At 57.0% G+C, this 27795-nt stretch overlaps 11 protein-coding genes across 11 annotated transcripts; 6 read left to right on the plus strand and 5 right to left on the minus strand.

The window, feature by feature from the left end:
• Positions 1-4226: 4226 nt before the first annotated feature.
• Positions 4227-5030, plus strand: PSEUBRA_002152 (Signal transduction response regulator, receiver domain protein; the record flags this gene model as incomplete). The annotated part of the gene is made up of 1 exon (XM_016435304.2): positions 4227-5030. The coding sequence occupies one exon, from the start codon at positions 4227-4229 to the stop codon at positions 5028-5030; it is 804 nt and encodes a 267-aa protein (XP_016293383.2).
• A 751-nt stretch (positions 5031-5781) lies between these two features.
• On the minus strand, positions 5782-6417 carry PSEUBRA_002153 (protein of unknown function DUF202; the record flags this gene model as incomplete). Its single annotated transcript, XM_016435341.1, has 3 exons — positions 5782-5945; positions 6028-6135; positions 6321-6417. 3 exons carry the CDS (start codon positions 6415-6417, stop codon positions 5782-5784), a joined length of 369 nt encoding a protein of 122 aa, XP_016293384.1.
• A 1110-nt stretch (positions 6418-7527) lies between these two features.
• Positions 7528-8817, minus strand: PSEUBRA_002154 (Protein of unknown function DUF3429; the record flags this gene model as incomplete). Its single annotated transcript, XM_016435324.1, has 1 exon — positions 7528-8817. One exon carries the CDS (start codon positions 8815-8817, stop codon positions 7528-7530), a length of 1290 nt encoding a protein of 429 aa, XP_016293385.1.
• A 967-nt stretch (positions 8818-9784) lies between these two features.
• PSEUBRA_002155 (uncharacterized protein) lies at positions 9785-10235 on the plus strand (the record flags this gene model as incomplete). Its single annotated transcript, XM_016435309.1, has 3 exons — positions 9785-9853; positions 9959-10015; positions 10110-10235. The coding sequence occupies 3 exons, from the start codon at positions 9785-9787 to the stop codon at positions 10233-10235; spliced, it is 252 nt and encodes an 83-aa protein (XP_016293386.1).
• A 674-nt stretch (positions 10236-10909) lies between these two features.
• PSEUBRA_002156 (Pentatricopeptide repeat) lies at positions 10910-13408 on the minus strand (the record flags this gene model as incomplete). Its single annotated transcript, XM_016435334.1, has 1 exon — positions 10910-13408. One exon carries the CDS (start codon positions 13406-13408, stop codon positions 10910-10912), a length of 2499 nt encoding a protein of 832 aa, XP_016293387.1.
• A 1027-nt stretch (positions 13409-14435) lies between these two features.
• PSEUBRA_002157 (NADH dehydrogenase [ubiquinone] (complex I), alpha subcomplex, subunit 8) lies at positions 14436-15114 on the plus strand (the record flags this gene model as incomplete). Its single annotated transcript, XM_016435301.1, has 2 exons — positions 14436-14680; positions 14904-15114. The coding sequence occupies 2 exons, from the start codon at positions 14436-14438 to the stop codon at positions 15112-15114; spliced, it is 456 nt and encodes a 151-aa protein (XP_016293388.1).
• Positions 15115-15274: 160 nt separating this feature from the next.
• On the minus strand, positions 15275-16615 carry PSEUBRA_002158 (Isopropylmalate dehydrogenase-like domain protein; the record flags this gene model as incomplete). Its single annotated transcript, XM_059464755.1, has 3 exons — positions 15275-15646; positions 15727-16007; positions 16120-16615. The coding sequence occupies 3 exons, from the start codon at positions 16613-16615 to the stop codon at positions 15275-15277; spliced, it is 1149 nt and encodes a 382-aa protein (XP_059320780.1).
• Positions 16616-17508: 893 nt separating this feature from the next.
• On the plus strand, positions 17509-19099 carry PSEUBRA_002159 (Aldehyde dehydrogenase; the record flags this gene model as incomplete). The annotated part of the gene is made up of 2 exons (XM_016435300.1): positions 17509-17611; positions 17724-19099. 2 exons carry the CDS (start codon positions 17509-17511, stop codon positions 19097-19099), a joined length of 1479 nt encoding a protein of 492 aa, XP_016293390.1.
• Positions 19100-20254: 1155 nt separating this feature from the next.
• Positions 20255-23347, plus strand: PSEUBRA_002160 (Zn(2)-C6 fungal-type DNA-binding domain protein; the record flags this gene model as incomplete). Its single annotated transcript, XM_059464756.1, has 1 exon — positions 20255-23347. One exon carries the CDS (start codon positions 20255-20257, stop codon positions 23345-23347), a length of 3093 nt encoding a protein of 1030 aa, XP_059320781.1.
• Positions 23348-23898: 551 nt separating this feature from the next.
• On the plus strand, positions 23899-24510 carry PSEUBRA_002161 (uncharacterized protein; the record flags this gene model as incomplete). Its single annotated transcript, XM_059464757.1, has 1 exon — positions 23899-24510. One exon carries the CDS (start codon positions 23899-23901, stop codon positions 24508-24510), a length of 612 nt encoding a protein of 203 aa, XP_059321239.1.
• Positions 24511-24846: 336 nt separating this feature from the next.
• On the minus strand, positions 24847-26597 carry PSEUBRA_002162 (General substrate transporter; the record flags this gene model as incomplete). Its single annotated transcript, XM_016435323.1, has 2 exons — positions 24847-26315; positions 26462-26597. The coding sequence occupies 2 exons, from the start codon at positions 26595-26597 to the stop codon at positions 24847-24849; spliced, it is 1605 nt and encodes a 534-aa protein (XP_016293392.1).
• Between the last annotated feature and the right edge of the window lie 1198 nt (positions 26598-27795).

The following is a 27795-nucleotide window of genomic DNA, read 5'->3' on the forward strand; positions in this document are numbered from 1 at the left end:
GCTGTCGGCAGTCGAGGCGCCATGTACTGGTGTGGCCCGGGAAAATCAGCAGAAGGACCGAGCGCACTCGCCTGACATCGCAACAACGATTGCAGATGGTCGAGCTGATCATCGAGAGTCGAGATAGAGCGGTTGGAAGCTGGCATGGCTGACGTCAAGACCATCGTGCAGCTGCTCACTGTGTCCGCAGCGTTACTGCAGCGGGGTGTCCAGGCTTGACGTCTGGAACAAATACATTTGAGCACGCTGCATTCTCCGCGAACGTTGATGTAGCCCACGGTAGGAAGTCGCAGCTTCCAAGGTGTGCAACAAAGCATGGCGAAAAGGGGCTCTGCTGAATCGAACAGCGTCCATTTTGTCGTCTGGCGACACGTCGCAGACGTCTCGACGGAGTTGACGGCAAAGCCATACCTTTGCCAGTCAAGCTCAAACTCCCAACTCAATCGTCAAGAGAAGCGCTGCAATCGCGCCAAAGGCTAGCAACGCCAAGTCACTACCGCGGCGGCGATACGAACCTGGTCCCGGTTGATGCAACCAGAAGCATGAAAGGGTCCGTTGAATGTTGAAAGATCCTCACACCCCTAGCGACGACGATGATCGGTTGCCTTTGTGCGAAGTACATCCAACCTTGTCAACTTGATTGGCTCCGAGATGTCAGGAGTTTGTCGTTTGACCCTGTCTCAAGTGCAAATCGAGTAGGCATCGTTAGCTGGATGACCCGTAGGAATGTCAGTCAGAACGGACCGGCTACTTACTCGGTCGACGATGGGTCTCGTGTGCAGGACGGGGGCGGATCACCGATGGTGCCAACGAAACAATCGCGATCGAAAGCTCCTAGCTTGCATGGGATCGTCCTCATCCTGAGTCCAAGCTTTGTAACGCCTGCACAGCTCGATGCGGCCCACACGACCTATCCATCGCCCTCATTGTCGACAACACAATCGCGGCAGTACCATCCCTTATCACCAGCAACCATAGTCACCACGTCATCGAGCGCGAGCCTAATTTAAAAAAAACCTTGTTTTTATGGCAAACAAAAAAATAAAGCTCGTCGCGACCCTTTTGCTCGATCCTCGTCCCAGATCGAGGCTCTCCTCCTCCTGCGCAACACCATTGTCGCGAAGACACCGTGCAAAGAGCCGGTCTTGCTGAGTCCGAATCGCATTGCACATGTGGCCTGATGCTCTTTAAGCTATGGATCTGCGTGAACAGCAGGTGTGCCATGTACCATGGTATCGCTGCGTTCGGTTGGAGAAAGTGTCTTGCCGAAGCGGAGATGGTTCCCGAGAAACGCAGAGGTGACACAAGGTGTCCTCGCTAATGCAAATGGATTGGCCCATTCGGTTCGGCCTATGGTTGCTGCCGAATGAAAGCTCGAGTCATGTTGAACTGTAGCATTCGACTTGGTGCCTAAGCGACGCCTCTGCGACTTGTCCCGAACAAAGCTGCAGGAGATGCACGCGATCGCATCCGCCAGCCTGCCAAGAATCGATTCTTTTGATCTTGGCATCCGAAGGTCGGATGTGGTAGCTCGGGCAAAAGTCGAACGGCCTGTCGAAAGACCGGGAGAGAGACGACCTCACAGTCAGATACGTTCTGGATTCGGGAATCGGAACACGCACACAATAGCGTCGTGCGAGCGGAGTATATGATACACAATGGGGGCAATCCCCGATTAAGTCTCCGAGCGTTGGTGGCTTGAACTGCGTCTGAATGGTGTGGCTTTGAGACTGCCTCGCAACTCAGCGAGACGGGACCGTCATATCGCAGTGTGCTGCGTGCAAGCTCTTTCTGCAGTATGAGCATGGCACAGACGGCAATGTACGCTATGCCATCTAAGTCAGTCCCTCACCTGACCGATACCGAAAATTCTTCCTCGGACGTCGGACAAACTGTTCCCTGCGACCAAAACTTATGCGATCGACGGTCAACCACACCTTTCGCAGCGCGGGAAACTCACGTTGTACAGATGCCACGTGTCGCCGGCAAAAACTTTTCTCGGGACCGATGACAGACGGCGCTCAGCTAAGTCGGGCGGCAACGAGTGAACCCGTCGTGCTCGGCTTCGCTCTGATACGGGCCGAGGAGCAGCAGACAGATCAGCAAGAGGCAGACGCAAGCCTAATCCGTAGGAACATGTTTCGCACGGCGACCCATTGGCAGCGCACGACGACGTCAGAAACACTCTCCGCGTGCAGCGGGCGGCGTTGAGCGTTGGAAGGAAAATCTTTTAAACCTTGAAGAAAATACACTCCGACAACGTGGAACGCCGAAGCCTATCCCGATTCGTGGGCGGACGCATTCGTGAGCCAGCAGGCGAGCAAAGCGTCACAAGAGGTCGTAGGAAGCAACTTTGCTGCGAATTGATGGTGTTGGCGGCCTTGAGACGGCGCTGCTAGCGCGGGAGGACCCAAGCGAGGCAAAGGTGGAAAGCTGTTCGGCAGGCGGATGAAAGCTTGCTCGGCTGCGCTATGAGATGGCCTCCGCGACATTCGGCTCGCTTGGCGAAGCTCTGTGCCTTGCAAGCTCAAGCGAGGTAAGCAAGTGTCAATCATGCAACGTGTCAAGTTCCTGAAAGATGCTGACGTTGCCGACCATGCCGCTCCTCGTCTCGGACCCATGGCTCACTCGGCAGCTGATCGCCTTAATGTCAGCCCTGCGACATCGCAACACTCTCTGCGTCGATACCTCGGCCCGGCAGTAAGCGCGCTCGAGCTTCTGGAGGTGGGTCCAAGTTTTGACGTCCCGCACAGCCGTCCGGGATTTGCTCGAGGTGCATGCTGGTGGGTTTGCATCGGGCGTCGCCCACGTCCTGCCCGCTGCAGCCCTTCCGATCGTCGCTGGAAGAAAAAGTCTCACACGCGCGCGCCCCTATTTGCTCCCGCGTCGCCGTGTTTCGTGGTTCCGTAGCCGCTTCTTAGAACCATCCGCATGCCATCCTCAAATTCGACGGGATCGCATCAATGCGTCTAGAAGCGTCAAGCTGGTGGCGAGAAGACGCGGACGGACACATCTCGGTCGCTCTCGATGGACGAGAGCAATGAGCACCGAGGCATGTGTGCAACAAGGATAGGGGCTCGCTCTATTGTTTGTCACCCACCTCGTGCCACTCTTTTGAGTTGTCGAACCTCGCCTTTCATCCATGCACCTCTTCGTCAACGTCAAAAAGACACCACGGCGGAATCTACACGTCGCCCTGAGAACGGCACGCGGAGTATAACGGCCTTTGCTCAGCAGGGTGGTTAACATGGCTGAGTCATGGCAGATGAAGCGGAGAACAGGCGGACACAGATGAACGCTGAGCGATGCCGAGTGCCGAGCGGGAGGCAGAGACGTACAGCGGGCAATGGCCAAGACGGGCAAACGTGCAGACGACCGAGAAGGCGGGTTGCGTGCCGGCTTGGGAGGGTACTGGCGACGCAGATCCCTGTCAGCACCAGAGGCTTGAATGGTTGACCGACCCTCGCTACCGCTGGCTTCTGTCAGACTCTCAAATTGGTTTTAGCGCTCTCTTGGACGACATGGCCGAACGAAAGAGGGTGTTTAGCTGAGCTTGATTTCGAGACACCGAAGTGCAATTGATACTGGTCAAGTGCGGCACCTCGTCGTCATGCGACGGCATCCTCTTTTTGTGTTCCTGACCAACTCCGCTAGTCTTGGGTTTGGTGTGCTTGGCCTGCACCGGCCTTTGCTCAAAAACAAACTTGTGACGCATTTTGCGCAGAGTTCCCTCGTTCTGCCTTGCCGAGCCACGCGCGTGGCCGGAAGCCCTGTACCGAGAGAAAGAGCCCTTGGGCTTGCACAAGCGAGAGGCTTCTGTCAGCCTCGTTGCTGCGTGGTGCCGTCCGAGGCTTCTCTACATCGTCATTGCTTATTGTGCCGCTGTGAGCTGTCCGAGCGTGAGCCGCCGCGATAAACTCTGCTTGCTATCTCTCGGTTGTATGCTACGCTCTTCGTCCTCCTTCATCCTCTTGACCCACCACCGACATCACCACTTGCTCGCTATCATCGTCAGCTCATAGCTTCATCTACTTCGTCCAACTCATACCTGAATTCCTGCTCGTTCTTCATCTCTTGAACCCCACGCAGCAGCCAAGCTCCCTCACATCCCACCGTTGACAATTGACAACTCAGGAGTCTTCTTCGGTCATATCAACGTCAACCACTCGCCAGCACAACCCAACCCACCGACATTTGCTCCTGCTTCTCGTACAGCGAGACGATCAATGTCAGCGATCCTCATGTCGCACCCATCATCCAGCCCGAGCATGGCGTACGACCCGTACTATAACTCTTCCTCCTCGTCCTCCTCGTCCTCTTGCTACGACTACTCGTCCAACTCTTCACCCTCTACCACGCCTCCACCGCCGTCGACCTCCGCAGCAGCGCTGCAGCAAGCCACTTCGATCATGTGCGGCGCCAGCTCACCCGAGGACTCGCTGCCATTCACCGTCCTTGTCGTAGACGACAACCCGATCAACCGCAAGGTGCTCACCATCCCGCTTCGCAAGCAAAACATCCACGTCGTCGAGGCCGAAAACGGACTCGAGGCTGTGCACCGATATGCGCAGTATCGACCCGCGCTGGTGCTGATGGACATCTCGATGCCCATCATGGACGGCTTTGAGGCGACACGCCAGATCCGCATGCACGAGCAGGCGCAGTCTGCCAACCCCCCGGATGTCGAGACCTCCGGCGCGCTAGGCGAGGTCATCGAGATGGTTCTCACCCATCAACGAGCGAGGATCGTCGCAGCGACAACGCACAGCGCGGACAGGGACTTTGACGAAGGCAAGCAGGCCGGGATGGACGACTGGTTGTTGAAGCCCATCAGGCCGAGTGTGCTCGTGCAGGACATTCTCGAGTACAGGAGGAATCATCTGCAGGAGTTCGCGGCGACTCTCGGCGCCCTCGGGGTCGCAGGGATGGGCGTCGCCGCAGGGGAAACGGCCATGGAGATGGTCATGGACCAGGCGGGAACGCCGACCAACACCACGGCCCCTGCCACTGCCGCCAGCATCACGGCCTAAGCCCAAGTTGCTCGACACTCTTTCGTTGTGTTTCACTGTATAGACCCCCGCATCGCATTCGCATATTCAGGCTAGCCTGCTCACCCCCCATCTCACACATCGCATTTGTACTTGTATCTATTCATACATCGCTCTCTCTCTCTCTCTCGATCGCTTCTCGATCTCTTCTCGCTGTCTATCTCTCTCTTGCTCTATGTCTTTGATCTCAGTCAACGAAGCTTATCTACCACATCCCAGCGTGTGGTGCGAACATGAAAGCTACGAGCAGTCTGCCGGACGAGTTCGAATTCAAGCCCATGGCTCAAATACAGGCTCTCGCGTTTGCTTGACGAAAGAGGGGGCGGGCGGCACCATGTCAAGTGCACATCGCACTCGACGGTCTGCTTCGTGCACTTCCGGGCTTGGGATTGACCACGGTCCATGTTTCATCCGTCTAGCGGCCGCAAACATCGTGATGCCGTATGAGTCTCTATCAAAGTGCTGGCCGGCATGCTGCCGAACACGGCGAAGCGGCAAGCCCCGGCCGTTTCCCGGCACGATCGCCCGTTGCCAGTGCGGCTTATGACCCTCGACCGCACTCCAACATTGCCGCTCTTCCCGCCGCCAGCTGCCGTCACACAGTCCATCTACCTATACATCCCTTCATAATCCTCCATCGATCGCCTCCATAACATCCACCACAAGCGAGAACACTATCAAAAACATGTTCGATTGCACGAGCCCATTATGTAGATGCTGAAGCCGGGGACGATCAGGCGTTGAATCGGAGGATAAAGTTGACCAGCACAGCGATCAACAGCATGACGCTGAGGACGGTGGGGCCCAACCTGTCGTCGTACGGCCCGCTGCCGCGGTTGCGGATCGCGCTCGCTCGCCAGTGGTACGTGAGCAGGGCGTAGACCATGATCGCCATCGCTACATACCGAAACGCCAAAGAAGGAAGTCAGCAAGAGGCAATGGGAGCGTGAGGGGGAGAGTTCGGGGTGCGGGCACTCACCAACAAACGAGAACATGGCAGCAGAGATGCGACCGATGCGGTCACCAAAGTTGAGCAACCCCGCGGCGAGAGCGGAGAGCGTGACGGTGAAGTTGAGCCATGACAGGACTGCGATGCGAGCAGAGGGAGCGTAAACACGGATGCAAAGAGGTAGAGAGTCAGTGGGCCGCTCCAGAGACCGAAAGATAGCCCTGCAGTCAAGTCTTGAAGGCTCTCGTGATGATCGTGGCAGACCAAAGAAAGTTTTCAACTTTGGGCTGGATGAGAGTAAGGATGTGTGGATCAAGACGTACAAGTTCGCTCGTTGGCAAAGAAGACCTTGGGCTCGACACGCACTGGAAGCGCGATGCGCTTGCCAGCGGTACGTTGGAGGAGTGGCTGCGTCGACATTGTGTGTATTAGTATGCTGGATCCGAGTCGGTTGTGTGTGCTTCACGGAGCGGTGCGATAAGGAGCGGCTGCGCGACGGTGGGCTGATACGATAAGCGAGCGGCGATAGTGCCAAAAGCGAGCGATGCTGGGTGCGGGCGGGTGTCGGATGGTCGAAGGTGGATGATGCAGGTGGTCACGAAGGAAGGCAGCAACGACGACGACGACGACAAAGGAAGGAAAGAGCAAAAGGACGAGGCTCGAGCTCACCCACCTTAGCCGATGGACCGCAACCCACCCAATCTCAGTCTAAACGAGCGAGCCAAAGGGCATGAAACCCGAAAAAAGAAATCGATTTCCTCCGCTTCTACCGGCGACGAAAATCGAACAAGTCTAGCCCTCCTTGGGTGCACGAGCTTGCAAGGCGTCCGTCCCTCGCTGCCAGCCCGCAATGACGAGGTAACAAACAGATCACCGGTGTGTGCGAGGTGCGTGTGTGTCCCACAAATGAAAGAAAGCCGGCCCGTGATTCGTTTTGAATCAAGGCGATGCATCCGCCAAAACCGAGCTTTGGGACCCGCAAAAAGGTGGTCGTCAATTTAAAATTGGCTCGAACCATTGTTTCGATTGGTTTGCAAGCTTCACACTCTCTCTTTCCAACCATGTGCTCCCAACCTTGATTCAGTACTCGCCATGAACAAGCCTGTATCAAGCTTGATCGTCCTCATGAGCCCATGACCTTGAAGATGACCACAATGAGAGCACAGTGAGGCCATGATGACGGTCGAGCTGACGAGCAAAGGACGAAAATCCCATCGAAGCGGAGAACGAAATCGGATGCGCACGTGCGCTCTATTCTGCAGCTTCGTGCATATCCAGCCATTGTTTCAGAGGATGGACTTGTATCGGCCGATAAACTTTGGCCCTGCCTCAAGCTCGACCGCACCTGGTCCAAGGTCACACGAGCAGGCCTCTCCATCCTTGGCAGCCTGTTCAGCTTGTGTTGTGGAAACGATTGTACGTTTCGAATTGGAACAGAGATGCTATGTACAAAAGTGCGGGACAGAGGACGAGTCGACAGCAGTGCTAGTGAAGGTTGGTAACAACGAGCTCTAATGCAAACGCTCGAGCCTACTCGTCCTTCTCCTCGTCGCCTTCGCTGTCCTCCTTGTCCTCCTTCTCTTCATCCTCCTTCTTCTTCTCATCGACATCCTTCTTCTCGGCCTTGGCGTCCTGCTCCTTCTTCTTCTCCTCCTGCTCCTTCTTCTTCTTCTCCGCCTCCTCCTTCTCCTTCTCCTTGCGCTCCTCCTCCTTGCGCTTCGGGTTGCCGATCGTCACATAGCTATCGCCCTTGGCACCCGCACTCGTGGCCTCAACATCACCGCCCACCTCGGTGTGCTTGATCACGCCCCCTTTGTTGCCGTGCGCGCTCTGCTGGAGCAGCTTCATCTTGGTGGGGCCATCCGCCTTGACCTCTTCGGCGAGCTTGGCTGCGGTGCCGCCGAGGGTGCTGCGGCTGTTGGGCGCGTAGTAGTTGGTACCGGCGAGGGTAGCGATGATGCTCGAACCGACGGCGAGGGTGAGCCAGAAGCGGTAGGTGGAGTACCACTTGGGGACCCAGCCGGCGGTGGTTGCGCGCAGGTCGATGAACCAGGCCGCTACGAAGGCCGCCCACTGGCCGATAAGTGCCATCTGGGGGGCCAGCAGCAGAGTAGGCCAGCCGAGAGCAAGGGGAAGCACACCGATGGCATAGCGCATGTTCCCAATGCGTCCACCGTACTTGCTAAACTCGAATCCCCAATGAATAGCACCCAAGAAGGAGAGCAGAACAGCACCGAAGCCGACCTGAATGTTCTGCGCATGCAGCAGCAGCGCACTCGCCGTCTCGCTGTCCATCGACTTGTCCAGCCCCATGCTCACCTGGTGCTCCGTCCGCGCGAGCCAGATCGACGCCGCCGCCGTGCTCACGTACGGGATGATACCGGCGCTACCCCAGAGCAGAGCCGGACGCGGCACTTCTTGTGCCATCTCGGACGTGATGCTCTTGGCGTCCTTGAGGATTTCGGCCGCACCAGAGGCACCTCCACCGCCGCCGCTCGTGTTGGCACCAGATCCGGTCGCTTCCGATGACTGAGACGCACCGCCGCCCGCAATGGCCGACTCGACACTCGATCGGATCGACTTGGCTTCCTCCTTGATGTTCTGCTTCGTGTGCGACCACGAGTCCGAGGCAGGCTTGCCCGATTGCGGGTTGGCTGCACGGGACTGCAACGACGTGTGCAGAGCTCGAAGCTGCACGGGCGCTAGCAGGGTTCGGCGAGAGGCAAGAGTGGTTGCCTTTGCAACCGAGAGGGTCGCACTGGCGCCGCGCTGGCTGCGGAAGCCAGTGGCCAGGACGCTACGAGAGACGGCTCCGATCATCTTGCTTGGTTCTGTCGCGTTTCGAAAGGGTACCTTTGGATGCTGGGCGCGATGCTGTCTTGTTGTCTCTGCGCTCGTTGTTGTTCGCCCTGCAAGTCCCCTGAGTCGACCTGATTGGTTGCGAATGGATCGATGGATGGAAGAGGATGCTCGGAGAGAACGAATTTAGACGTCGGAAGGACAAGAAGCGGAAAAGATTGACCCGGACAGGCAGGAGCGTATCAAGTGGAGGCGGGCCAAGCTGGTATGTGCGTCTATCCGAGGCCAAGTCTTTGTGCGAATTGTGAATGGGGACCGCTTTCTGATACAGAGCCGGGGATCGACTCGGATCCAACGGGCGGGAGCACCACTTGCGTCGGAGAACGACTCCTTTTTGACGTTGCCCGAATGCAATCCAGTCATCCTTGCAGCATCCTTCGTCGACTCTTATTGCCGCTTCGTCCCCGGCGAGGCTGTCCACACTTCACCATCATGTCAGACTGTCATATTCAGCGCTTCTGCAGCAACCACTTGCTCGATGCACGACACTATCCGTGTTCTGCCCAACGGGAGCTGTCTTCGTCGTGAGCTCCAAGTAACGGGCTATCGAGGTGCTGTCGAAGCTGTCCGACAGGTCGTGAACGAGAGTCGCGCTACGTCACTCGACAGCTTTCAGCTCGTGTCACATGGAGTTTCCAGCCTGCTGCACACGGGCCATCTTGGGCTGAGGGAATTTCCTGCATTGTCATAGCCGTGGGGCTAACATTCACGACAAATGCATCGAGATCCAGTCTGATAGACCCTGACCCGATGAGTTTTCGCCGCTCCACATGTCTGAGCAAAGCAGCTCGACGCCTTCTTCGAAGGGTCCTTGCTCTATCATTCGCACTCGTTCGCCTTCATACCTTCGACGAGACCAGCAAGCAACGTAAGCTCGAAACGAACCACATACATACGAGAAGCGGCAAGTGCTACTCAGACTTTCAGGATGTCGAAGCGCATGAGCTTCGTCGATTTGGCGCATCGAGGTGCCGTCACTGGCCTCGTTGGTCTCGGTGTAGGTTGCAGCCCAGATCCTCAAGTGGGCTTCCGTGCCTATCGTATACATCGCTGACCCTCATCCTTTGCTTTGCGCTTGCTACCTTTCTCGCGGCCAATCAAGATCTGGGGCCTGTGGCTCACAGCTGCGGTCTGGAAGTCCCGTCGAGACGAGCGACTGGTATGTCTTCATCCTTTCTCGCCTACTTCGCGCATCGCTGACCCATGCTGACCCATGCACTTCCACCCACGCACGTATGCTGTCACTCTCGCAGATCATCTCTGCCAACGGCGGCCAGATCCCCATCTCGCAACAAGCAATTGTACTAGCTCAGCAGAACGGCCAAGATCCATATCCTATCACCAACGATCCTAAGCACGAACCCGGCCGTCGGGTATAGCGTCGCAGCTGCCGCACTTCTGCGGCTTCGTTAGACGGCCTTCAAGCGCTCTGAAACGTCGAGACTGCGGTCAGAGTCTACGCCGGAATTCAGCAGGCTCTTGGGCACGAGCGTGCCGCCGGAAATCTGCGTAGTCCTTACTCGGACAAAATGATTGCACTCGATCACGTAGTAGATTGCTCTCCCCCTTCATCCAAGCAGCTCAACATTTTTCTGGCATTAACGCCCTCATCCGTTACCCCCGTACCTTCTTCGCCAAGTCGGTCTGCCTCTTCGATGCTCATTTCGCTGTATTTGCAATTGTACTTTTACGCAACCATTCGATCCCTGTGCAGCTGTGCATACGGAGTGGAAAGACGAGCGCCTGGAGCGTCAGTCTGGCCACAGTCTGGAAGCTCTTAAGCGCACATTGGTGTTCACTCGCCCGGCACTGGGCTTGTTGGTGTGCAGTTCAGCGACAGAACCACGACTTGCTGAAGCCGGATGAACAGCATATTTGGTCCTCAAAAACGGACAGCTAAATTGAGGCTCAAAATTCACATTCAGTGAGTGCATGATTAGCCCAATAGCAAATCATAATGCCAGACAAACACCACTAGAGGTAGCTAAGAGCGAGAATGACATGCATTCAAGTTGCGCTGCAGAGACAAGGAGCTACCTGCACCGTAAGCCTGTCATGCAGAAGGGCGAGAACGCACCCAGCGGTCGAGCTCCTGTTCCACGTGGCGCGACAGGCGTTGCATCCTCTGCGATTCGCGAGCCTTGACTTCCTCGTCTTGCGGCTCGTCCTCCTCCTCCTCCTCCTTCTCCGCCTCCGCCTCTAATTCCAGATGATCGTCCCTGGAAAGCAGCAGGCGATTTGTGCCGCGGGACATCGGCCTTTTCTCCCGGACAGACGAGCTCCACTCGGCTTCGTCCGCATCATTCGACGCGGGAATCAGCTTCTTGATGCGTTTCCACAGCTCGACGTCCTCTTTCGGCGCGAACGACTGCTGCGACGTGTCCAGGGCGAGGTTAAGGACCCCGTTGAGCTGAGGCAGCGTGTGCGACTTGGCAGCCGTTTTCCGCGTGCCACGTCTGGCAACATCTGGCAGCTGGTTGGCGTCTTTGACGAGCTGGCTGAGCCCGATGCGCTGCTCCAGCAGTCGCAGCGCTTGTCTGGCGATCTCGGGACCCTCTTCGCGCTTTTGCTTGGCACAGACGCGAGCAATGTGCAGGAACAAAGAGACGATCGTGTCCGACTGGATACGCGCCATTCCGTCTGGTAGAGCGTCGCGATTGGCGTAGAAGCCCTTGTTTCGAGACTTGGCTTGATCAGCCTCTTCTGCATCCCAACGAGGCGCCCTCTGACTGGCACTGCCGCTGCTGCTCGTGTCGACATAGTCCCTCCATTGACCCAACAGTGACGTCGCCTCAGCCCAAGCGTCGTAAGTACCGTCGTCGCCATCCCGCTTGGCGGCTTCGACCACGACAGCGGTGAGACCAACCGGCTTCTTGAGCGCTGCTGTGAGAATGGCGTGCATCGCACGGTCGTAGCAGGCGTACGATGGTGTCCAATCGAGCGCCGCCGAGTCGTGGCTGGCCTGGCGAAGGTTTGGTCTGGAGTGACGATCGCGTCGGTCCTTCGCGTCTTGCATCCCGCCAGAGTTGCTCGATGCGGAACCGGCAGCCCTTCTCATCGCCGCTAGGAGCACGCGTGCACCGACGGGATCTCCCTTCTGCGAAAGATGCCAGAGGACGTTCATGGCATTCGATGGACGCAGCGTGCTGCCAAAGCCGGTGTTGTCCGAGAGCATGCCTCCGACGTCCTTCCGGTCCGAGCCGGCAGCATGCTTCTCGCTATGTGAGCGCGCCCAAAGGTAATTGAACAGCGCAACACACTTCTCGTAGCCATCCACATCGTGAGCAAAGAGACGAAAGACGGCGGAAGCAACAGTAGAGCTGCGCAGCTCGGCAAGAGGACGACCATGGCCCCCGCGATGGTAGTGCTCGACTGGAAGCGCCTCGATTAGGGCGGGGAACTGAGGGTTCCGTATGATGCCGTCGGTTGCCGTCTCTAGGTCGAGGCCGTAGCCATTTGACAGGATTTTCATGCCAAGCTTTAGCCCAGCAGATGCATCGGCGCCCGCGGGAGGCAGCAGTCGATTGAAGATGTCGGTCATAAGCACGTCGTCCGGCACAAAACGACGCTCGCGCGACGGGGTGTCCGCTTGCCGTTTCGCCGGCGCATCGCCCGAGCCCGACAGCCGCTCGTATCGTTCCAAATCCATCATCTTTTGGAAGCGAGTCCAAATTCGCTCGACGGTAGCAAAGCGGTCTGGATCTTGTGCATCTCTGATGACCGTCAAGAAAGCAGAAAAGGTGGTCCGATCGCCGAGTGGCAGCTTTTCTGATAGCTTGCCGAAGGATAACGCAACCTTTTCCTCTCTCGAAGCCGTCGGCGAAAGGCCTTTAGCCAGATCGTCGATGACCGCCGGCGGGAACAGCATGTCGAAGAGCTTGTTGAGCTCGTCCCTGGCGTCGATGAGGCGCAGGAAGGAGGCATAGGTGCCGATTGCGTTTGTGAGAATGGTAGGATGGTCGCGGACTTCCCGCACACTGGCTTGTTGCGAGACGAGGTTGCGACGAGCTTGGTCCGTCATCTCGTGGAAGTCGTCCTTTTCCAGAATCTGGGCCTCGGCAGGTCTCAGCGCTCCTCTGGTCTGAAAGTACTGAGGATAGCTCTGCTTCCACAGCTTCTCGAGTTCTAGGTAGGTCTCGCGGATGCGCTGGCACTCTTTGCGCTCAGCGAGCTGGCTTCGCTGGCTGTCCGAGGGAGAGGCATTGGCGTGCGCAGAAAGTGATCGGGTGAGACCGTTGATGACGACCGTATAAGTGGCAGCGCTGGGAAAGATGCCGTCCTTCTTCATCTGATTGAACAGTTTGAAGGCACGATCGTGCTTTCCGCTGAGTAGGCAGAGTCGTATGGCGGCATTGTAGGGTGCCCTGATGCGCGAAGCCGATGTCCACGCATTGTCTGGATCGACAAGGACGTCTTTGGATTGAACCACCACTCGAAGAGCCTTCATCTCGTTTTCGAAGTGCTGAAGAGCCTGGGAGACATCCGCATCGACCTGCGCCGGGATCTTGTCCGAGGGCAGGGCCTGTGTGTTGATGCCTCGGATGATGTTCATCAGATGGTCAAGCAACCGTTTTGCCCGAAGACGGAATCCGCGATCTTGGTCTCGCTCGCGATGACCGGGCGGTCTTTGCCTGTCGGACAACGGGATCTGTCTGTCGGAAGGCGGTCTGGACCGGTCGGCGGCTGGTCTTCGTCGGTCAGAAGATGCTCCGGCGCGACTGGGCCCTGCTCGCGTTGGCGTCGTCGGCGTCATCTGCCTCGCAGCCTCGCCAGCGTCCCGCTTTGCAGGGGCTCCTGACTTCCATTCCGGATTGCCTCCTGTCCTTCTCAACGCCTTTGCCTTCCAGTCCGAGTGTCGTCCAAGTCGTCTGAGCGTGCCTCTTAGATTCTGTGCAGAGTTGGACGATGGCCTCTTCTCCGACGATGTCGTGGCCGGGCGTGAACGCGGCTCCGAAAAGGACCGTGTATGAGCACGAGGCGCCAAGAAGGCAGGTGGTAGGCTCGCAGTGTTGAACCTTGATGCTGAGCTGAACGCTGGTGTTCGAAGCAGCCGGTGCCATTGCGGAGTCAGCCTTGTCGCCGCGCTACTGGAGCAGGCCATGATAGCGCCCTGGGATCTCAGAGACCTGTCAAGGAGATCGTAGGCGATGTTCGGCGGGCCGCTGCGATGGAGTTGGCCGAGAAGCAGGAAAAGTCGAGAGGCAGCCGACCTAGCCTCGTCCTTTATTCTCCTCCTCTTCTTTGTCTTGCTGAGCGAGAGTTGGTTGGTGGAGGATACAAAGGGTCTTCTCGAAGAAACCGAATAAAGTGACACCCGAAGACTCAGCGATTTTTCATGCCAGGGACGTTAGGTCTATGAGTCCAACATTGTCGGGAATGCGGATCCGAAATCGTTTGGCCGTGATTGGTCCGTGATCGGAAGGTTGAATTCTGACTTCTCGAAGCTCTCCCTCTCGACCATCATCACCATCCTCGATCCGTTCAACTCATCTCGGCGCGAGGGCAGCAGACATCCAGCTCGACAGCTCTCGACAGGCAACAGACTCTGCGTAGGAGACCTTTCGAATCAGTAATCCAAGATGGCGACACACCGAGATGCCAAGTTCCCAGGGAAACCGTACATCGACCCGGCTCCGATGCCCTCGAGCCAGCCACACATCGATGAGCTTGGTGTGACGTCTGCACCGCTCAAGTCGGCGAGCTTTTTCATCGGAGAGCACTGCAAGGATGTCAACGAGGACTTCATGCTTTGCAAGAACGAGAGCCGTGACCCAGCACACTGCCTCCAGGAGGGTCGTCGTGTGACGAGATGCGCGCGTGATCTGTAAGTAAGGCACGGTGGAGGGGATGCAGGGCAGCGAAGACGAACAGGCTTTGTCGCCTGTCGAAGCGTGGCCTTCCATGCAGGATTGCGAATGCAGATTGACGCCCGGGTATGGGAGCACAAGGCTGACAACCAACTTTTCTTGCCCCAACACGCCGAAACTCACCATACGATCAAACGAACGCCCTTTACTTCTGTGCAAATCATGACGTTCATCCTACAGCATCAAGAAGCTGAGCGACAGCTGTGGCAAGGAATGGGAAGCCCACTTCAACTGCCTCGAACAACACAACCAGGAGTTTTACAGGTGCAGGAAGCCAGAAACGACACTCAACAAGTGCGTCTTCGAGAAGCTGAAGCTGGCCAAGAACATTCCTGGCTCGCCAGAAGGACAACCTCAGATTCACGAAAAGAAGAACCCAGTATGGGGTTGATGGATGCCGCTGCAGTCAGACGACCACTAGACCAGACCTTTGCACATGTCGACTCATCACCAATACGATATCTCTCTCTCAACCGCGAAGGTGCACATCGACCGTAGATCTGGAACCAGTGAATTGCAGCGTAAGACAGGAGGAGCGGACGGCAACGGTTTCACGACAAGGACTGTTGGATGGACTGTCTCAGTAGGGCTCCAGCTTGCTGCGTGGACAGGCTGCCGCCGACATCGCGCGTGCACTGGCCTGACTCAAGGCTCTCCTTGATGGCGGCGTCGATAGCGTCGGCCAACTGCGGCAGACCGAGCGACCATCGGCACATGAGTGCAAACGACTCGAACATGCCGATGGGGTTCGCAAGGCCTTTGCCAGCAATGTCCGGCGCCGATCCGGACACGGGCTGGTAGACGCCTACAGGCATGCGACCGTCAGCAGAAGCATTTGGCGCAGCATCGATCTCGGCAGATCCGAGCAGACCTAGAGAGCCCGGGATGACCGAGGTGAGATCGCTGAGAATGTCGCCGAAGAGCTGTTCGGACAGAAGGTGCCGCATCGACGTCAGTCCTTGTCAGGCTGGTCTGTTTCAGAGTGGGTGTGGGATCGACTTACGTTTTCAGTGAGGATGACGCCGTTGAGCTTTCGCGGGTCGCGCGCCAGCACCATGGCGGCCGAATCGACGAGGTGGTGACTCAATTTGTCAACGAGCTGTGGATACTCATCGCGGACGGTCTCGGTGACGACTTGTCGCCAGAGCCTTGAGGTGGCCATGACGTTTGCCTTGTCGACCGAGATGATGGGCAGCGGTTCTGGCTTGTTGGCGAGAGACAAAGCTGCTGCCACGCGGGTCAGTCGAACCACCTCCTCCCGCGTATACTCGCAAAGGTCAGAGGCTACGCGTTGAATGTGAGGAGAAGAGGTCAGCAAAAGCACGGTTCCTGCGTGAGCGAGCTTCATCAGTAGGCGTCAACCCCTTGGATGAGCTTTTTGAAGTGACAGGCTTACCTTTCATTGCATGCTGGTCTGGCTCTTGCTTCTTGCCAAAGTAGATGCCTCCCGCATTCTCTCGCAGAGTGATGATGTTGACGCCGCGAACGACTTCATCCTTCAAAGAGCTGAGCTTGAGTTGACGCTCCGCGATGATCTTGGCCGGTCGGACGTTGGCGAACAGGTTGAGATGCTTGCGCATGCGCAAAATGCCTGTCTCAGGTCTTCTGCTCGAGTCGCCCACGTCCCATTTGGGCCCACCGACACTCCCGAGTAGAACAGCATGACAGGTGGACGCTTCCTGCAGCGTGCTGTCCTGGATGGGGCAATCGTGTTGATCAAGGCAAGACCCTCCAATCAGACGCTCGACGCGTTCAATTTGGACGTTGAAGCGCGACTGAACGAGGTCGAAGAGCGGTAAGACCTCTGCCATGATCTCAGGACCGATGTGGTCGCCCTGGAGGACCATGATCTTGTACGCCTTTGGCGCCGTTTCGCTCTTGCGGCTGGTCATCTTGCCGCCCTGCAGAGTTGGTCACTTGAGCTGCACTGGCTGGGATGGAAGTGAGCAACGAAGCGAGCGTGATACAAGCTTACCTGCCACCGACGAAGAGGCTGGTGTCTCGTGACGCTTGGATGCAAGTGTTGGATTGTGTTGGAGGGAAGTTTCGGATTTAGCACCTTGAAAAGGACCCCACATCAGGACGGGTCACAGGGACCAACCGGAAAGCGTGTCCTAAAGCCGACCCTTCTTGATCCGCTTTTGAGCTTTAACCCCACAAACTTGGACCACGCGAGTCACGATGGCTGCATGCGACCGCTCGATTGTCTTGAGGGGCTGCAGCAGCGTGCTTGGGCTGTATCAACAATGCGGACGGCGGGTGGCAATGCATCAACAGCTCAAATTCCGTCTTTGTTGTCCCATGCCGGCATGCAGTCGTCCACGGGCAGGGCGAACGAGCCGACCAAGTCGCCGCTGAAATTGCTATCAAATGGTCCAAGCCCGGGACTTAGTCCACTACCGATGCAATACGCCGGCTGAAGCTTGAGCACTCTTCTTGCTCATCTTTGCCACTGCTCCTCATTGCCTACTCGTTCCTTCTTCCGCCGCAGCCGATCCCGGCAGAAAGACAAGCAAAGTCTTCCTTCCGCTCATTTGGCACATATCAACGCGTCAGCCTGGCACATCTCGGCTGTCATCACCAACCGCATACTTAAGCAGACGCACTGCTGGGAACGCTGCTTCCTCCTCGTCCCCATTTTGCCGATCTATACCTCACCGTCTCTGCAACACGTCCTTGCTTGCTGTGCTCAACCCAAACTGTAGCTGTCACGTCCAAGGCCTATCTCAGCTTCTCTCACAACTCGACACTCGAAGTCTTTCCTCGGGGAAAGCCGACCAGAGCCATGAACACCAAGCTCAAGGATCTATCGCTGCTCGATGCATCGGACTTCGTCAAGATACCGGGCAGTCTCGACACTTCGGACAATGAGTCGTTCGATGTGATGGGTAAGTCACGCACACACAGTCTCAACTTTGAATGACGGAGATGTTCGAAGAGACGGAAGCTGACGATGCTTATCTTACCAATCGATCGTCGCTTTCCGAACTATGATGACAGATCCCGGTTCAGGCATGCCAATCTGCCGACTGAAGGCATCCAATCTTAAAGACGTCGACGAGGCCATTCAGGCTGCTAGCGAAGCATTTACCACCTACTCGGCCCTTCCAGCAAGGGAAAGAGCCAACTTGCTGCTCAACTTTGATCGGCTGGTCCGCGACAACCTCGAGGATCTGGCGTGGATCCTGGTCTACGAGACGGGCAAGCCGCTGGAAGAGGCAAGGATAGAGGTGCAGTATGCTCTCACTTTCAGCTGGTGGTACGTCGGAGAGACCGAACGAGTGCAGGGTCAGGTGGTCAAGAGCGCCACCAATCCTTCACTGCGCTTCTTGACTGTATTGCAGCCCATCGGACCCATCGCTATCTTGACGCCGTGGAACTTTCCGGTTGCACTCTTCATTCGCAAGGCAGTCAGTGCCCTCGCCGCGGGCTGCACCATTGTTGCCAAACCGTCGCCAGAGACGCCACTTTCGACAATTGCCATCGCCAACCTTCTGCATCGCGCCGGCTTCCCCGCTGGATCGGTCAACATCGTTCTCGCATCGTATCGCAACACCCCCGCCATCGGCCAGGCCCTTTGCACCGATCCGCGCATCAAGAAGCTGAGCTTCACCGGGAGTACTCGGGTTGGCCGACTGCTGATGCAGCAGTGCGCTCCGACCCTCAAGAAGATGACGCTCGAGCTTGGCGGTCTGGGTGCTTACCTGATCTTCGAGGACGCCGACGTGGAAGCGGCTGCGACAGCGTTGGTGGCCAACAAACTCCGTCACGCGGGGCAAACTTGCATCTCAGCGCAGAGGGCATATGTGCACGAGTCCGTCTACGATCGTGTAGTCAAGACCATCGCTGAGCAGCTGGATCGCGTCACCATCGGACACGGTGCCGAAAGCTCCAGCACATTGGGGCCGTTGCAGACAGAGCGCAGTCAGCAAAAGGCTCGCGAGCATATCCAAGATGCTAAAGCTAAAGGTGCCAGCGTGCATACTTCCCGCGCTAGCCTGCCGAGCTCGGGGTACTTTGTGGCGCCAACTTTGATCGCCAACTGCACCAAAGACATGCTCGTCTTCCAGGAAGAGTCGTTCGGCCCGCTCATCAACGTCGCCACTTTCAACACCGAGCAAGAGGCCATCGAGCTCGCCAACGATACCGATATGGGACTCACCTCGTACGTGTTCACCAAGGATTCGGCGCGGCTCTGGCGCGTGTTCGAGAAGCTCAAGGCGGGCAATGTCGGCTTGAATGTCGGGGGCAGCACTACGGCGGCCGAGATTCCTTTCGGTGGCGTCGATCAGTCAGGTTTCGGCAAGGAAGCCGGCATCGGTGCTGGTTTGAAGGAGTATATGATCGAGAAATCGGCCACCATGTCGATAGCCTGAGTCAACCTTCTCACATATGGACTCGAAGGAAATGCAGTGCTGCTAGCCAGCCAGAAATCAGCTCATCTTGTGCTTTGATTCAGAGAGCTCATAGACGATCTCGGTCCCGTCTCTTCATCAGCTAGCACATAGTTGACCGGCTCTCGAACTTTGCACTTGTCGTTGCAACCCTCAAGGGATACTTCTCGGAGATGGCCGCGACCTTCATTCCCATGGACGCACTCTGGCTCGGAAATGGTTCGCAATATGAAACCATATCGCAGGGCGACGTCGAGAATGCGCTGTCGCAACAACCTTTCTGAAATGAGGGCCAGCAACCGACCCACGTCTGAAGCAATGCACATTAGGCTATTCTCGGCGTCTTTGAATACGCGCTCTTGAGAAGACAAGCGACAATCAGCGTAGTGCAGAGCCTCACCGAAGCGACGGCTGTCTGTCCTCATCATCACCTTTGCACAGTAGCTGATGGCATGACGTCGAAGCAAACAAGGAGAGGAAGAGACCGCATACAGACCACAGCCTGAGCGCTGATTCGTCCTTCGTTCTGAGACTGCTTCATCTCGACGAGACGCTCGGTTGCAATCGAACGTACTGCGTTCCTCTCTCATACTCGCAACCGGATATCGACTGCACCCTGAAACTCTGATGCTGTCTTGGCTCGCATCGCAGCGCAACAGCTTTCATCTCTTGGAGCTGCTCGTGCGCCTGACCCGAACAAGGTCCCACTGACACTGCCGCAGCGCTCTTCTGAGGGCAAAGTCTTGCAAAGCTTCATCATGCAGGCCATCTTCACGTCCAGCACTCACACCAAACAGCCATCGTGAACCGTGGCTTGTTCAGCATTCTTCCATATCAGCTACTCGTAGGCCGAGGCGGGACTCGCGGGGAAATCGACACGAGATCATCGACAGGGTCCAACAACACAGACAGACAGACCCTTTGCTCAATCGCTCTCGTGACCCTGGCACCTTTCGGATCAAGACCATCTTTTCGGATTTAGGCACCAATTCGTGCAACTCCAAGCTTTCTTCTCCCGCTCCATCATCATCCTGACTCGACCCCTTGCCTGGTCCGCAAGACCTTGCTGCTCCGGTCATCAACACATCATCATCGTCACAGCTCATCCTCGGAGGAAGAGGCGGCAGAGTATCCACGATGCCTCTGAACAATCTCGAGGGCGTCACCATCCCGCAAGCAGGCCCAAGTCAACATAGCGGGACCAACGGCAACGGCAGCTCCAGCAGCGCGAGCAGTAGCACCGTTCATGCCAGCATCGGTCACGACAACAGCTTCGACAGCAGCGACAACGGAAAGCGCAACCGGTACCAGTACAGCTGTCTTCAATGCCAGCGCCGCAAACAGCGATGCAGTCGAACCTATCCCTGCGAGAAATGCATGCAGCGTGGCATCGCCCATCTCTGCTCTCCACCGTCCAACTTGCATCGCCCTTCTAGGCGTATTCGAATGCGTCAGAAGCTAGCAGCTGCCGCAGAAGGTGATCAGCCCGTTTCGAAGAAAGCGCGTCACGAGAGCCTCGACGATATGGACGACATGGACACGTACGAGCTCGATGACGAGCACAACATCGGCTCTTCGCATCCGCAGGACGGCGCTGGATCTGGTAACTTCCTGCAACAGGATCAGTCCTTCCATGGCCCAGGCTCGGCCGATGCTTCTACTAGCATGCTGGCTCCGCATACCAAAACCTACGGCCAGCCAGGCACTGCGCCCTATTCCGATCACGATGCTCGAAACCGGCATTACGACTATATGCAACACCAGCCTCAGCAAGAGCCATCGCAACGCCATCAAGATCCTGTTCCGTACCAACATCGGCGCTATGCGCCATATCAAGTCAGCTCCGAGATTGTTCCGTTTGCAAGTACACCCGCATTTCAGCGCAGCACAACGACAGGGCGTGCCTCTCTTTCATCTCCCACACAGATGCTTCCGCCCTCTTTCAGCCCGTCAGACCTCCATACATCATCTATACAGGAGCCAGCTCGGCTACGACGATCGAGCACGACGCGTAACACGCAAACACGCAGCTCAGACGCGGCCAACACCGGCGCCGACGCGCTCGCTCAACTTGCAACCGTCGCTCAGTGGCCGGCACTGCAGCACAATCATCGGCAGGCAGACCCGTCAAATGATCCGAATGTCAAGGCCTCGACGAGCTTCAATACGGGCACATCCTCGAACGCGAGTCCGCAACGATCGGTCATCGGCGGCATGCAGAATGCCCCGTCGTCTTCACGCAGTCAAGGGCTCGACTCGGATCAACGCAGCATGGTCGATGCAGACGACGCTTTCATCGGCAAACCCGCGCTCAACGGTCTTGGTTGGAACCCGTTCCGCCGCCACGATAGTGCAGGCACCGATGTTGACCTGCTGTCCTGGACTGGTCAGCTGGGCCGAGGATTTGGCCTCGTCATCCCCAAGTACGAGCTTCGATCTGTGCAGCAGTCACTGCCGAGCAAGTCCCAAGCACAGCGTCTCTTGCAGATCTACCTCGACGACTTCAACTGGTCGCGCTTCCCGACTAGCGCCGCCGAGCTCGTCAAGGCAATCGATGTCTGCATCGATCGATCCTCGGTCTCGGATGACGTACAGATGCTGCCGCTGATGGCGTTCTGTCTGTCCATCTTCGGTCTTGCAACCCTGGATCTAGCTGTGCGACCGTACCCGACTCGATCGTCTCGAACCTACTTCTTCGCCGCACGCAAGGCTCTGTCCTTGTCAGAGAGCCTGGGTCTACACACGCTCGACTCGCTCTCGGCGTCGCTGAATCTCTGTCGATACCTCGATCTCTGTCGTGTGCCTCGGTCAACTTGGCTGCAGGTGGCCTCCTGCATGCGAGGCGCTATTGATCTAGGCCTGCACCTCGACGGAGCTCACCTTGGACAAAACTGCTCAAACACCTTGCAAAGACGCGTTCTCTGGTCGCACATCGTCCATCAAGACCGCGAATGGAGTGTCCTCTTCGGCCGCCCCATGACTGAGATCCCCTTCTCTACCACTCCTGTCCCGACACTAGAAGACTACCTCAACGTCGGTCTCGAGCTCACTTGTGCGCAGTACCTCGTCGTCCGTGACTCGTTCCGCATCCACATCGAGCGCATCTCGCGCCTCTTTCAAGAAATCGCTGCGAGCTCCAACTCGTCCCCTTCAGCGCGGATCTACGAGCGTGCGCTCGAGATCGACGCTGACATCGTCGCCTTCACCGAATCCCTTCCGCCATGCCTCTCCACCGCGCAACTGCTCTCTGGTGGTGCCATGCGTCATCAAGACTTTTCGACAATCTTCTATCACCACCTGTGCACCAACCAGATCCTCTTCTTCCGCTCGCTCCTCCACCGGCCGTTCTGGATGGAGTCGTCAGACCTCATCTCCGCCGAAGACTTCAAACGGTCGCGTCAGATCTGTGTCGATCTCGCACTGTCCGATCTTCGCGGACGCCGATTGTTGTCGCGCAGAATACCCGTGACGATGCTGTGCCACCTCTATGGATCCGCCTACTCGCTGCTGAGCATGAACACCATCATCGCGTCCGATATGCTATTCGCACTTGATCTCGACGAGCGTCTCCAAGCCGAGGAGGTGCAAGAAAAGCTCGGCTACATCCAGGAGTACGTCGCTGCGGTGCGATCAAACATTCAGGAATCGCGTGGCGACCATCTTGCTGTTAAGGAGCTGTACGTCATGCGATCGTTGCTCAAGAGGATTCAGGATAAGGTGGCTACGCTAAACCCGCAGAGCGTGGGATTCCAGGTATTGGGTGTCAGGTACCCGGGAAGCTGTGCGGATCGCCTGGCGATGACGCTCACCGAGCTGCAGAGCGCTGCGAATTTGTTGTTGAATATGGCGAGGGCGGGTGTGCGGGTGGATGACGCGACGAGGATCCCCCATTCGGGTGAAGATAGGCTGTCGACGAGCAGCAGGTCGGGGACGAGTTCGGCGCCGTCGTCTGCGTCTGCTCGCGGTGGGGCAGGCGCCGGGGGTCAAGCGCAAGCAGGCACGTACGTGGGTGAAGGTGCGGAGTTTGGCCTCAACCAGGAGGGCGGGGCAGGTATGGACACAGTCGGGATGCTCAATGCAGGCAATGGCAACGCAGTCACACCGTCGGCTGACTCGCTCGACCTATTCCTGTCCAACGCCGACGAGTGGCTGTCATCGCTGCTCAACCCTGGAGCTGCTGCCTTCTCCGCTCCAGCGCAGCCGCTCGACTTTGGCTTCTCGCTATTTTGACAAGCATCTATTTAGCTGCGCTGCTCATCAATCTGATACTACCCTTAGGTTTACTTTGCTGATCAACCCGTGTGCTTGGTGCAATGTGAGCGCTGTACATTTGTGTCGAGCTTGTTTCCCTCGCTCGCGTGGCATGGAGGCTGCTGTTGTGCTCTCTAGGCAAGAACAGATACAGTATGGCGAAAGGATCGCCGGCTCCCACGTCGGAATGCTGCTGCCGCATTCCACCTCTGGCAGGGATGGGACCTGCTGTCGACAACAACATTCAGACTCGGAGGCGACTCCTTCTTTGCTTGCTTTGTCCAGGCTGTGCAGCCATTGCGGAGTCATAATGCGCACAAAGGGATTCCACACTGCGGAACAAAGCATTGTCACCACGCGTTGTGCGGGAGCAGACGTCGCCTTTTGCGAGCTCTTCAAATCAAAATAATCTTCCGTTCTTCACACCATCTTGTCGGCTCGCCTCGGAGCCTGCTTCCTCGAAGAACGCCTACTTACAGCTACCCGAGACGAGCCATCAACGACCATCATCAACGACGATCGCCACCAGGATGCCCTACCACCTAGTGATCAAGATCACAAGCGTGCACGACGCGAACGACACGGGGTTGCTGGCCGCATGGTTTTCGTGGCACTACATCTACAGGGATCGTATGCAGCTCGCAACTGCCTTCCATGTGGCTGAGACCCGACTGGAGGTGCTCGAGGTGCTGTTGAAGGCGGGAACCGTGGATGGTCAGGTGACGCTGGTACGCGCCGAAGAGTTCCGCAGGCTCGCGGAGGCGGCGGCCGAATCGCGCGATGGAAATGTGGGAAGGGTTCGGGGGAGGGTGCTTTATGTGTTTCAGTTGAAGCAGGACATGCGCGACGAAAGTGAGCCGGACATGCTTGCTGCGGACGATGAGGAGGATGACTTTGATGTTGCGATGGCAGACGAGATGTCAGACACCGACGACGACGACGACGACGACGGTGACGTGGACGTTGACGACGACATATCCATCGACTCCGACATCCTTATTCGCCGCGCTCCCACGGGTGAGGTGGAAGACAAGTCGTCAACGCAGACAGTGCTCGACGCAAAGTCGCTCGACGAGATCACTCTCGCCATCTACGAAGAGAACGGTTGGGCTAAGAGCTCGTCCCACGGAGCCCTCATCTGAGACTGGAAGCCTCACCGAAGTCAAGACCCTCTCGCACCAAATCCGAAACTCATTCCGACTCAAGCGACAGATGAACGCAATAGCCTCCAGCAGCTTCAGGCGCGAAAGACAAGGGAAGAGAGCAACGATCAAAACAGCACCCGAGGAAGAGCAGCCCACAAGCGAAGAGAAGGCGAGAAGATTGCAGTGACATTGGGGGTCAAACGATGAAAACCATGTGTACGAATACAGAGCGAGAGAAAGTGCGCGGAAGCTTAACTAGTGAAGACCATGAGCAAGAGGGAGAGCGATGACGAAGGGATAAGACATTCTAAAAGTGGGTATCTTGGGTTGTCTTTAACGGTCAAGGGTCGAGGTGACGGTCTGCTCGTTCTTGTAGGAGCCCTTGTTGGAGCCGGTGTCGTCGGCGTACTCCATGTCGGTGTTGCGGTGAGCGGCGGCCTTGGTGTCGGCGGCAGCGTGCGACTGGTCGATCTGCCAGTTGTCCTTGGCAAAGATCTCGTCCATCTCCTCGAGCGTGCGGTTGGCAGTCTCGGGAAGGAAGAAGTAGATGATGGGAACCCAAGCAGCGTTGAGGACAGCAAAGATGATGTAGGTCTTCCAGCCGATGTTGTCGAGCGCCGAAGGCGTGAACTTGACAATGGCAAAGTTGAAGATCCAGTTGGAGGCGGTCGAGAGCGCGGAACCCTTGGTTCGGATGAGCAAGGGAAGAACCTCGGAGGGGATAAGCCAGACGGTGGCCTGGAAACCGAGCGAGAAGAAGAACTCGAAGACGAAGAGCATGGCGGCAGCAGCGCGACCGTAGATGGCACCACCGGTACCCTCCTGGATGACCTTGACAAGGCCGGTCTGGACACACATGACGGCAGACATACCAGCAATGCATGGAATGAGCAGCGCCTTGCGGCCGACGCGGTCAATCAGGAAGTAAGAGATGGTCGAACCGAGGATGAGGCACATGTTGAGACCACCGGCCATGACAGCGGACTGAGCATCGGAGAGGCGGACCGACTTGGCAAACAGCGTGCCGGAATAGTAGATAAGCGCGTTAATACCGGACAGCTGCTGGGCTGCCTGGATGAAGCAGGCGAGAAGCAATCGGCGGCGGGAGCGAATGGAATCCTCCTTTACAAGGAAGGACCAGCCGGTGTTGGAGGCGGCGCGCTCGTGCTCGAGGGCCTGCTGGATACCGGCGTAGGACTGCTGGACTTCGGGCGAGTCGATCGAGGCGTTGTGAAGACGCTCAAGGACGGCAATTGCCTCCTCGTGACGGCCCTTCTTGGCGAGCCAACGGGGAGTCTCGGGGATGATGAGGGTGGCGAGGACGAGGCCGCCGATGAAAACGCACTGAAGAGCAATAGGAACCCTCCAGATGACATTGCCGGTCAAGGTGACTGCGAAAGCGTAGTCGATCCAATAGCTTAAAACGATGCCTACGTTTAGGATCGTCAACGAAACGGCGGCCAATTTTCCACGGGAGGTTGCTGGCGCCGTTTCGGCCTGAAGAACGGGGACAGTCGAGTTGATTGCGCCCATACCGAGGCCCGAAATGATACGGCCGGCGATCATGACGCCAACGTCGTTGCAAGCGGCCTGGATGATAGCACCGGCGACCATGAAGATGCTGGAGATGAGGATGGTGCGGCGACGGCCGAGATAATCACCGACGACGAAGGTGGCAAGGGCACCAAAGAAGCAGCCGATTTCGTAAAGCGAGACAATGTTACCGAGCGTGTTGGCGTCGTTGGTGTTGAAGGTCCTCTTGAACTCTTCGCCGTTCACGAGACCACCCATAACACCGTTGTCTGTGATGGGAAGAAGTGCAAAGACATGTCAGTCAAGCTGTAATCTAGGTAGCAGAAAATGCTAATTGGGCATCCAGTGGTTTGCGAAGGTGAAAATGCCACCGACGCGCCTTGTTAGCTGCGTGACGAGAAGAAGTGCTACTTACCATAACCAACGAGCAAGAAACCACTGGCGCACGAGGCAGTGATGACAGCAAGGAGAGCGTTGCCTCGAAGGCCGACGTCGATACCGAAAAAGTCATTGCTGATGCGACGCGGTGTGTAGGGGTGAGCGGAAACCATCTTGTCGAGCGAGGAAGGTGGTCAGGAGGGAGGGATGTGGGGATGAGGTGTGGGGAAAGATGGGGAAGGATGTCGTCGGGGACGAGGGATCTTATAGCCAAAGGACAAAAGGCGCTTTTGGACGGCTTAACGTGGCAGCACAGGCCCCTTCATGCGGAGAGCGGCTGCATGAAGCGAGAAGCGAGCAACATGAAAAGATAGCGGACCGCTGCGTGAATTAGCAAACAGCGGCGGAACCCCACAGAGGAATTGGGCCCCGGACTCAGGCACGGGCATGAGGGCGTTTCATGACGCGGGGCGAATTGGAGCTGGTGGTACACGAGTCAGTCGCAGCAGTCAGACGACGAGTACGGTACATCGGGCCGGATACAGAGTCATTCCTGACTGGTGAAGTTAACAGAGTGCGGAGCGAGGCGTCAAGTCGTATGAAACAGACGAGGGGCGATGAGGCAGGTCCATCAAGGGTCGAGAGTCTGGAACCAATTGGCTGCCGTAGGTTGATGGATGGCCGGCACGGTTTATGAAAAATGAAAAAAAAAAAATGCATTTGTGTTGCATCAAAGGACGAGCAATCAAGGTGTGGTTGACTCAAGCCATGCGAGCCAGATTTGCCCTTTTTTTTGCGTTTGACAGCGGTACTCAAAGGCAGAGAGGCAGTCGAGCCGAGGCGGTGGAGTTGTACGAGCCAACTAATCACAGCGCGGTGCCCCAGTCTGGGACTGAGATTTGGCAGCCAAGATCCATGCATCGAAGCCATTCAACCGGACAAAATAATATTTTATTTTTTCCTACCGGCCAAGTCATTGCAGACGCGGGGAATTGAATTGAGACGCGGCACAAATCCAGTATGGCAAGGCGGACCGGTGGGGAACCCCTTCATTGTCGTTTGCCGTCTCCTTGCTCATCAGCATGTTGTTCGAGATCGTAAGTCAGCGTGGTAGCCTGCTCTGCTGTCACACGTCTGATAGACAAACGGCTCAGTCCGGTCTCCATGCCTTTGGGACATCATTGAACCTTACCCGTCTCCTCTCTTGGCGTTGCAAGCTGCGGTCGGTCTAGTCTCGACACCCGGGTCCCGGTCTTTGTCGCGAATGAAGGGGTCGCGAGAGGGTCGAGGTCACTTTGAACGCCTTGCGGACCGGAGCAATGCAATATGGCAAGCCAGGATCAGTTGTAAACGAGTATCATGAACGAATGA

Source organism: Kalmanozyma brasiliensis, assembly GCF_000497045.1.
Source record: "Kalmanozyma brasiliensis GHG001 unplaced genomic scaffold PSEUBRA_SCAF17, whole genome shotgun sequence".
NCBI classification, from domain to species: Eukaryota; Fungi; Basidiomycota; class Ustilaginomycetes; order Ustilaginales; genus Kalmanozyma; species Kalmanozyma brasiliensis.